At 25.4% G+C, this 10,662-nt stretch overlaps 2 protein-coding genes across 3 annotated transcripts; one reads left to right on the forward strand and one right to left on the reverse strand.

Annotated features, from left to right (window-relative positions):
- Positions 1-1,109: 1,109 nt before the first annotated feature.
- LOC112689634 (integrator complex subunit 12-like) lies at positions 1,110-2,557 on the forward strand. Its single transcript, XM_025563436.1, has 6 exons — positions 1,110-1,220; positions 1,350-1,644; positions 1,714-1,916; positions 1,984-2,146; positions 2,209-2,302; positions 2,370-2,557. The coding sequence occupies exons 2-6, from the start codon at positions 1,429-1,431 to the stop codon at positions 2,516-2,518; spliced, it is 825 nt and encodes a 274-aa protein (XP_025419221.1). The 5' UTR covers positions 1,110-1,220; positions 1,350-1,428; the 3' UTR covers positions 2,519-2,557.
- On the reverse strand, positions 2,550-10,459 carry LOC112689633 (elongation factor-like GTPase 1). Of its 2 annotated transcripts, XM_025563434.1 has the most exons (18): positions 10,346-10,459; positions 10,009-10,263; positions 9,800-9,939; positions 9,571-9,702; positions 9,285-9,496; positions 8,746-8,950; positions 8,528-8,663; positions 8,220-8,407; positions 7,250-7,564; positions 6,346-6,487; positions 6,094-6,287; positions 5,705-5,790; positions 4,045-4,156; positions 3,550-3,895; positions 3,295-3,478; positions 3,090-3,226; positions 2,850-3,037; positions 2,596-2,784 (listed from the first exon to the last, which is right to left on the reverse strand). In XM_025563434.1, the coding sequence occupies exons 2-18, from the start codon at positions 10,250-10,252 to the stop codon at positions 2,596-2,598; spliced, it is 3,150 nt and encodes a 1,049-aa protein (XP_025419219.1). In that variant the 5' UTR covers positions 10,253-10,263; positions 10,346-10,459. The 2 variants fall into 2 exon arrangements, with proteins under 2 accessions (XP_025419220.1, XP_025419219.1); XM_025563435.1 differs by lacking the exon at positions 10,346-10,459 and having other exon boundaries at positions 2,550-2,784; positions 10,009-10,252.
- Positions 10,460-10,662: the final 203 nt, after the last annotated feature.

Genomic DNA, 10,662 nt, shown 5'->3' on the forward strand with positions numbered 1-10,662 from the left:
TTATATTTTACATACGATTTACATACTGATTAACAATCAGTTACATTTTTTAAATTTTATTTAACAATTCGAACCTGCATAATGTTTTTTTTAAATCACACACAACGCAAAATAACTCGTTAGATTACATTCATTGGTACCTAGTAAAGATTAAATACATAAAGAATATATTATCTATACAGTAGTTATTAATTATACTATGTTTAAAATCGGTTGGCAATATAAAAAATAAAATAGTGTTTTGGAAAAACCCTAACTTTAAAAAAAAAAACACTAAATCCAATGTAATAGTATCTACATAGAGATTATAAACTATGTCTATGAGTCAGTTACTATGATTTTAACTTTAAAGGCAAGTCTACTGTCCAATACTCCATCGTTTCAATGTTAAATAGAAATAATTAAAAAAATTAATAACTTTTGATCGCATTAGTTTAATTGACAAATTATCCTCATCTACTACCTAATTAACATGCCTATAGACACAATTTTAGCATGAAGATGAAAAAGCGAGATTTTGTGACCAAATTTTGATTTTATATATCCCTAAGTAAAACGAAAACCATAATACACAAAGTAACAACTTAATGAATATTATGTGTACTTAGATGAATAGATTTTATCTCAATCTCAAACACAAAATTCTGAGATACGCTATTTTTAATCTGGTGGTCTACGAAAATATTTAGGGAGACTAAGCATCCCTCTAGTTTTACCTATAGTTTCCAATTGTTTTTCCTTTGTAATTGTCATTAATACAATGCATGTACGATTTATATGTGAAAGCACCAAAATAACCAACTAAGAAATCATGAAAAATATTGCCCATAGGTTAAGGGTTTAAATTAATAACTTCTACTTCATGTTTAAGATAATTAATTTAGTGCTTCTTTCAAGTTTATTTTGTGAGCGTCTACATTTTTCAATAGAGAGCATTTTTCGCCCAATCGCTTATCGCTCGTTGAAAATTACAAACCTTATACGTATATAATATAAGTAATATAGGTAAAAGTTAAGTACTCAACCGTTCCCTTAGTCGAGAAACACCAAAAAGTGAATAGTAATTGATAACAAAAAACTAGGTTATGTTATTACTATAATATTATAATCACTTAATATCCGTACGGATTTTCAACACAATTTATGTTTGAAAATATCGTAGTTTCAATAGAAAAATTTTCCAAATCCACGAATTATGATATAACTTAATTCGCCCAACGGTTAGAAATCAATTATTATTGTTATTATTGTTTATATTTTCTCATCTATATTTGTGCACTTATTAATATTCGTATTGTACATCAATGTAGATTGTATCGTTATAATTTTTTTGATTATTGTGATTTCAGATTAATCTTTTTGAGTTAGCTATTTTATCGTAACAATAGGTTGTTCATATTTTACTGTGCATATCATCGATTGATCATCATGGATACCCCCGTAGAGTTGGAACCATTCATCAAAAATGGTTTAAAACTGTTACGTCGCACTAAAGATCCAAGTTCCATTAAAACAATGTTAAAACATTTGGAAGAAGTCGTACAAGAACAGTACGGTGGAAAACGACAACCAACAAATGCTGCAAAAAAATTAGCTGTACCTACCATCCTTTTATCAAAAGAATTGGGTATTGAACAAACGGAAGTATGTGATTACTTATGATGAAAATTTAGTAAAAAATATTTAGTTTAAAATGTTTTTAAAATTCTGTAGATGATTGTTGATGATGAGTCTAGCAGTTCGAGTTCTTCATCAAGTCTATTACCAAACACGTCTAAATCCATTGTAGAAGTGTGTTCATCTCCACCACCTACCATTACATTGGAACAGGCTAAATCAGATCCAGTCATAAATATTGATTCAGATTCCGAAATGGAAACTGAAAACATAGAGTCTTATTCCTGTTGTGTTTGCAAGTATGTAAATAATACAAATTGTTATGCATTGAATAAATATTAAATATTTTATTCTATTTTTTTATAGAGACAGTTTTGTAAACATTGGAAACAGTCTGGTAGAATGTTTGGATTGTCATTCTATGTATCACCAAAATTGTCATACTCCACCAATAACAGACATTAACTTAAATGACCCACGAATTGTTTGGTACTGTAGCAATTGCAGACAGAGAGACTCACAAAAAGTAGTACGTTTAATTAATTTGGGACCCTGCGTTTTAGTTTTCTTAAATAGTTTTTCTTTTCGAAGGAACGCTCATCAGGAAAAGAAAGTAAGAAAAGCTCTTCTAAAAACACTTCTGGAACGAAAACAGAAAAATCATCTAGTAGTAAAAGTTCTCATGGTAAGTTATTTTTTAATTAATGACAATTTTAATTACAATATGTCATTAATTACATGTTTTTTATTAGGTGTTAAAGGAAGTCAAAACAAGTCAAAATCATCTTCTGCCAATAGTAGTCCTAAACATTACCTAACTACTCCTGTGCTGTCTGTTGTGGAAAAAAGGGTTCAAATGATGAAAAAGAAAGCTGCCAAAAAATCCGAAAAAAAAAAATAGAAACGTAACAATTTTTGTATTTAGAAAAATTAAGAAAACTGTCCTAAAAATTTTAAAAAACATTATAATAATAAAAGTTATTTATTTTTTGATAAAGTACGTTGTTTTTCAGCAAACTCCACAATCTTTTCTTCCACTGATAAACCTTTGCGTCTGCGAACAGCATTCATATAATTTAAAGCTCTATTACCAGAATCTGCTTTCTCTCCAAACAGTTCTAATTCTTCTTCAGTATTTGGTACCCAGAATGGATCAATATCAATCACCTATAGAAAAAAAACAATTTAAATTAAATTTTATAATTACAATAATTTACACAATTAATAATTACCTCCCAGTGACTAAAAACTAATTGTGGACTTGCTAAACCAGAAGTCTGCTTACGGATTTCTGCAGCAAACGAAAAACTTTCAACAACTGGTAATAAAGCCGTTATATTGAAAGTGGATGCAGACCCATGGGTCATATCAGAACTGATCACTCGTCCATGACGTCTACCCAAAACCGCATACATTTTACCTGAACAATAAAATGTTAAACTTGAAATCAATTAAATGCATTAAAAATTTACCTAAAATTTCAGCATTTGCTTGAATTGAACAGGTATACATAGCCGCCATAAGTCTTTGAGGTTGAGCTTGAAAAGCTTTTCGACATCCATCTTTCACGGAGGACATAATTTGTCCTGACATCGGACCATAAGGATCTCTATTTTAATTAATATATCAATTAATCACATAGTAGAATTATTGAAAAATTGTCATTAAATTACTTACGAACTTATTTGTTTTGAAACATCAATAGTCCAATCTTCAACAACAAAACATACACCTGTCATTGGTTCTTCACATAAAGGACCAGCAAGAGTAGCAATTTGAAAACCATTAACAAAACTATTTTCATACTTGGTCAACATTTCATTCACATTATCTTTTGGGCCCCAAACTGATCTTGAATAATCTGAAACCAATTAAAAATAAGCTATTTGAACTCTGAAATTATTTCAGATTAAATATGATGTAGGTCATTACTTGGTATTTTATTTAATAAAATATTTGGACCACATTTTCTAGGTCCAAATGCCCAGATTTGAGAAACATCTAAGCTAGAACCAAGAGTTTCTTGTAATTGTGACCGAAATGTATCAATGGCTACTTTTGTATTTTTAGAAACATTATCTTCAATTTTTAATCGTTCTAATACATCAGCAATGTTTTCCGTTTGCTGCTCAGACAGTGCTTTTAAAATATCAGTAGATTTCTCCAAAAGAACAGTTGTAGCTGTTGGTAAAGGCTCTGCACGAAGCTTAATACAACATAAATGATTTGATGTATAAACATTCAGAAGACCATTTGAATTTTCTTCCATCTCATTTTTCTGAAACATAAAAAGATAGTTGAATTATATGTTCTAAAAAATTATACAATGTTTTAGTTTTTCAATATTATTACCTATTATTTTTAGAACAATATAAACATCATTTTTAAAATCAAGCATTATTCAATTTTATTAAATAAAATACTTACTTGATTATGGTTATCAACAATTTCGTGAGCCATGTCTATTTTGGGTGGTTCTACAATTGTCTCTCGAAAAGGCACTATCGGAGCAGAAGCAACTACATCGACTTTTGCATACCTAATAAAAATATGAAAACCTTTAAATATTATTGCACACATCTTGGTTTAGCTTTCAATATAGTAATTTATAAAATATAATGAAATATACAATAAGAAAGCATTATTAATGTAATCAAAGGACTCATTTGACATATTTTCATAAAATGCACAGCCAATATTAAAAATCTTAAATAATCCCAGTTTCTTACCTACTATTATTACAAAGTAATCATCCAACTTATTGTTAACTATACTTCTTCTAATATTTCTTTTATTTAAAAAAAAAAAAAATGTTATTTTTATGTGCAATATTTATTCCTTTCTCTTAGAGTAAAGTCTAACCGTCTTCATTTATAACATTGAAGTCATTTTTGGTTAATTTTATAAGTTCAATTGCATTTGGTAGAACAATTTTTATCTAATTGTAATTCACATGAAACATAGTGCATTTTTGAAGTATAATTTGATTACACATAGTTATGTGATGAATTCAATGGTGGATATTTGCCATACATGTCCACATGATATACTTTTGAAGCTTATTCACTATCATCAGTAGATATGTAAGCTAATATTACAAGTACTTCTGTAAATCTAAGTTTTACTTTTATTTAAATGTCAATCAGTAATATCACTTTGTATTCCCTAATTTTTCTAAATTAAGTACATCTACATTATTTTTATTTTTTATTTTTTAAATTTTACAAATAACTCATATCTTATCTGACTTGTCTCCATTATAAATTTATAAATATGAGAATTATATCAAAAGAATTAACTATTTTAGGATTATCTTAAAAAGTAATTACTAAACATAAATTTTAATCAATGAGTAAAATAATATAAGTAAATATCATGGAATAAAATTTCTTTAATTCTAGATTGAACACCAAAGAGTTTGCCATCCATGACTACTACACCATCATAATATTGAGAAATCTGTTTTAAATATTTAGTTTTTGGTAACATGTAATAATGATAATTTCTTTAGCAAGGGTTTTTTCATCTGAAATTTTCATGTGATAGCAGCCTAGATAGATAGATCTTTTATTTATTTCTATTGAAAAATCTAACTTTAAATAATTAAATCCATCTTTTTTTTTTAATTTTCATATTTCTAAAATTTGTAGAAAAAAATCAGTGATCCCAATGATAGTATATTTCAGTTCTCTGCAATCAAAATTAATGGAATACTTAATTTTATGAAACAATCTACATTTACAAAAAAGTATGTTAAAAAAAATGAATGGGATGCAAATTGTACACCCTTGAATCCTGCAAATGACACATTTGAATGTAATGTAACAAAATAAACATACTCATATAATCATATTATATTTATGATATAGTTAATCATAATTGAAAAAACAATTTAAAAAATAATAAATGAAAAATGCCAAATATACAAAACTTGTATTCATTGGTTATTTGTTTATAATACACAGTCTCGGTAGAAAGCTATTAAAATAATATTGCGAATAATGTGCACAAGTTTCTATACACTACCATAGTACCATTATTCTCATAGCCTACAAATGGCAGTCTTAAATTATTTTTTTACTTTTACCTTTCGCGCAGATCATCCAAACATTTTTGAAGATGCACTTCTCCAGCAGTGACAATTACGTGCTCACCAGTTTCTTGCATAATTACCTACAGAAAATAATATCAAAATTAGTATAATAATTAAAAATATATTATATTATAAAATTTTGAATAGAGACGAAATTTGTTAATTTATACATAAATTTACTGGATATTTTTTTTATGATTTTCATTCTCATTCAAAAATCTAAATAATTAATAACTTCAATATTTCTATTATTTAATTAAAAAATAATAAATATTAACATTAAAACAGATTAAAAAAATGGTACACTTAATTATAAATATAATTAGATATAAATCGGCTAATATTTGTAAATAAAACTAAAAAATATTATGATCACAGAATACCTGAACACATGCATCAGCTTGATTAAGTAGTTTAAGGCCTTTGATTAATTCTTGCAAATCTGATGAATGTTTTGGTTCTACTGCAACTCTCATAATTGGAGTGGCCATTGCTTTAATTTCAGTAAATGGTGGACAAGCTAAAGTTGTAGATAATGTAGCACTCTTTAAAATATATTGTTCTAAGTTACCGGCACCTAATAAAGAATCATTAATATATGCAAAGTATAAATTTCAATTAAAAAAATATTATACCAAATATATTGCCAGCAGGAACTTCATCTACTGGTTCCAAATCTCTACCCATTAACATGTAAAGCTCTGTTATGGTGGTTTTCATAACATGCTCATCTGATTTTAATGTGGCCAAAGTGCATTTTTCATCAACACAAAAATCCTAAACATCAATATTTTTTTTTATTTGAATTATATATTTTAAACAAATATGACACAGTACCACACTGCCTCAACACAAATCTTAAATTCAAAATTAGTAATTATTATTTTTAATTGTACTCTATGGCTACATATTATATTTCATTAACAAATATGTCTCTAATAATTACTATATTTGATCATATTAAAAAGTTTTATCAAGCTATTTAAAATAATTTAAATACTTTTGTCTTATTTATTTATTTATTTACAAGTAGGTGCACACTTTAGAAAAGGGTCAATGGGACGCCTATCAATAATAGTTTTATAATTTTTACATTTTGAATTTTGCTTTGTTATATATTTTAATAGTACACATTAACTACATTTAACCCACTATAAAAACTAACAGTCAAACAGATAATAAAAAATATTTATAACATACAAATAACATTGAATGAATCTTTAAAAGGTTAACGTACTATAAATGTATAAACTATTTTAAATTATAAACATTTTATATTTTTCTTTACATTTTACACTACAAATATTCAATTTTATAATTACTAATTAATTAAAAATGTTTAATTGACATACAGATAAGTTTTTTTTTTAATTATTTTATTAATTATTATTATTTTGTAGATAAATAGTTTATTTAGCTCATTGAGACAAATAAGACATAATATTGATCCAGTTTTTTTCTTTTATAATGCAATAAATCTGTTTTAAGAATTGTTGACTTTGTTACATTTTAAAGAATAAACTGTAAAAAAAAACATACTTTAAAAGACAATTTTGATGGATCATGTTTTGGTCCTAAGACATACACTTCTTGGCCACGTCGAATCGTTCCACTATAAATTCTTCCAAATGCAATAAACATGATATCATTCTCATTTTCAGTACGTTCCACAACTTTGAGCTTATTTTCTTCAGTAATAATTACATTACTATTAATCTCTGTTACAGAAGAGTCTTCTGTTTTTAATTCACTATTTTTTAACATATGTTTAATTCTAGCTAACTCTCTTCGTTTAGCTATTTCTTCAGCAGTTAGAACTTTTGGTTTATTTTGGGGTAAATATTTTCTTTTTATCTGAAATTAAATAACAAAAAATATAATTATTTTTGTTTTAAATTTTGTATAAATACTGTTTCATTCAATTTATAGTAATTTTCGGTCAAATTTTTATTCTTTCGAAAAAATTAATATTTAACTTAAATATGTATAAAACTATACATATTATATTTTAGTAAAATAAAACCAAAAATACATTTTTTCTTCTTTATATATTGAAGTAGAATTATTTTTTGAAAAAATTGATCATTGAATCAATTTTACAATTTATAAATTTAAGAATTCAATAATCACTTGACATGGAAAGTGAAATAAAAGTAAATACCATCTAAAATTGAACTACACTGCTTTATTTCTTTAAACTTTTAAATAATAAAATCTATTTTTATTTTGTTCATTAAGAAATAACATCTAAAAAACAACTTTTTTCTGCTTTAATATATATAAAATTAAAATATAAAAAACCATTTAAAAAAATTTACAAAAATCATTTACAAAAATAATGGCAAAATTATTTTAGTATCAAAATGTTTGGTTGAATAAAAAAATCATATAAATATGTAATAAATATTATCTAACAGATTATAATCACATATATATATATATATATATATATATATATTAATGATAATAAACACATTTATATTAAACCTTATAAAATAAATTTACAAACCGGAAACATTTTAGAAACAAATGCTATAACTGATACTGAATCATCATGACAACATTTTGAAAAATCGTTTTTCAATGCAACTGTTTCTTTTGGCATAACTTTAAATTCTTTCATAGGAGGACAGAGTAAATTTTCAATTTTAACATCTGTAAGTTGATTTGGTGCAGGACACTTATCACATACCATACCTATGAATCAACATTTTCAATACATATTTTAGTTTTATAAAAGTAAAACTAAAAATCAATTATTTGTATAAGAAATAAAAACTATTATATTCAAACTAGAGACTAATTAAATGCATTAACCTAAAACTGATACAGATAAAGGAATCCATTGAGATAAAAATGATTGCAATAGAATTCTTGTATCTGTTTGACGCAAATCTCTGGCTAAAAGTGTTACATTCATGTTTTCTGAAATCTTTAATAAACGTTCTTTATCCTGAAAAATTAATATTTCATTTCTTATTTGAAGATAATTTACATAATGTAAATAGATAATATAAGTGACAACTATCATTTACTTTTTGATTTATAATGACATCATATATAAGCCAAATGTTTTCAAGTATCATTTGAACAAAAATAGGTTTCTTGGCTTTTTCTTGTGCACCTTTCATAATTCTTTTGGTCTTGGAATGTAAATAAAAATCTCCCCATAGAGTCTTCTTTAAAACATCCACATTAACACCAAGTTTGTTTGACAGTAAATTTGCAAATGTTTCTATACTAAAAACATTGTAGTAAGTATCAATTCAAAGACAATTTTCTATATTAATAAATAAAAAAAATATTTTCATTTAACTAAAATTTCTGAAATAATTATTTTAATAAAAATAGAAATACATCTTGTTTAAAATTATATAAGCACCTAAGAGTAAAATCAATAATACTTTAAACTAACTCAAATCTCATATCAAACATATTCTATTATTAACTTTAAAATGAATAACATATTCTTTAAAAATAAATAAATTATATTACTTTCTTTGAATATTTAAATCATCTATCTTAGAACATGTCTTGCAAAATTGCTAACTACATTTCTTTATAATGGATATACCTAAATGCCCATCCATCAGCAGCAGATGCGAAAACCACATTTCCTTGTTGTGGAGAAAAATATAAATCTGAATCATCAGCTGCTTCTATAGCTGTACTCCAATCATTATACAATTCTTCACCAGACTGAACACCAATATCAACATTTTCTTTAGCATCAGCTTCTTTTTCAAAAACATCTTTTTTGAAAAGTTCTCCAACTACAGCATTAATCTATATTTTTAATTTTTCATTTAAATATTTTAAACTAATAATAGAAAAAAATAATTTTAAAGTAATAAATGTACTTGTTCTAGAACTTGAGTTAAATGAATATAGGCATCTAGTGGTGTTAAATTTAATTCTAATATCAATCTATCAATTTTGTTTAACACCAATACAGGTTTTATATTTTCTGACCAAATCTGCTTTAAACATGCCTAAATAAAATAAAACGTTATAACCATGGGATATCTAAACTCAAAGATCAAAATTAAAAATTAAAAAAACAGAAATAATATAATATATATATTTAACCTGTGTTTGAGGACAAACACCTTCTACAACATCAACAAGAATAATGGTTCCATCACATATCCTAAGGGCAGTAGACACTTCAGAAAAAAAATCTATATGTCCTGGACAATCAATGACATTGATAAGATACTCAGATTCACCTAAAAACAAGTTAACGTTTGTATTATATTTAATAAAAAAGTATTATTCAGAACTAAATTAAATTTTACCTTTGCAGTGATATAAAGCTATAGATGAGCTTTTCATAGTGATTCCACGTTGTTGTTCATCTCGCCTACTGTCCATATATCTTAGTTTACCGACCATCTTTTGAGATATAACACCATTACTAGCAACCAAAGAGTCTGCTAATGTCGTTTTACCATGATCAACATGAGCCAAAATACAAATATTACGTATTGAATCAGGCTTATGTTGAAGTTCAATTAATTTATTTTGAGTTGCATCCCTCATTTTTATTTCTTCTAAAATATTTTATCAAATTTATATAATAATATTACAATAAAAATATTTAAAAATAATATTTTACTAAAATTTATAATTTACATAGTTACTATTAGCAATACATGTGGCAATCCACGTCCAATAAATTTTCAAATGCAACAAGTTATCTTTAAAAAATAGTTTTATTAAATTAGCTATTAAAATATATAAGTAATCTAATAATCAAACGGAAATTAAGTATATATTTAATAAAAAAATATACAATATTAATAATGAAATAAATAAATATAATAAATGAAGTTGAAATTATCGTGAAAATTCAACGTTTTTCAAAATTAAATTTGGTTATCAATTATCACCACGCATCACCATAGTTATCACTTAGAAGATAAGACTGTGATAAAATATATTAAATCACT

This window comes from Sipha flava, unplaced genomic scaffold (genome assembly GCF_003268045.1).
Source record: "Sipha flava isolate LNK unplaced genomic scaffold, YSA_version1 45_pilon_pilon, whole genome shotgun sequence".
In the NCBI taxonomy this organism is placed as follows: Eukaryota; Metazoa; Arthropoda; class Insecta; order Hemiptera; family Aphididae; genus Sipha; species Sipha flava.

Coding starts and splice junctions, on each gene's coding strand:
- LOC112689633 (XM_025563435.1), bottom strand. CDS start 10,252: ATGAGGGATGCAACTCAAAATAAATTAATTGAACTTCAACATAAGCCT. Junction 6,288..6,345: donor TCCTGCTGGCAATATATTTG/GTATAATATTTT, acceptor ATTCTTTATTAG/GTGCCGGTAACTTAGAACAA. Junction 4,157..5,704: donor TTGGATGATCTGCGCGAAAG/GTAAAAGTAAAA, acceptor TATTTTTATTAG/GTATGCAAAAGTCGATGTAG.
- LOC112689634 (XM_025563436.1), top strand. CDS start 1,429: ATGGATACCCCCGTAGAGTTGGAACCATTCATCAAAAATGGTTTAAAA. Junction 1,645..1,713: donor TGGGTATTGAACAAACGGAA/GTATGTGATTAC, acceptor AAAATTCTGTAG/ATGATTGTTGATGATGAGTC. Junction 2,147..2,208: donor AGAGAGACTCACAAAAAGTA/GTACGTTTAATT, acceptor TTCTTTTCGAAG/GAACGCTCATCAGGAAAAGA.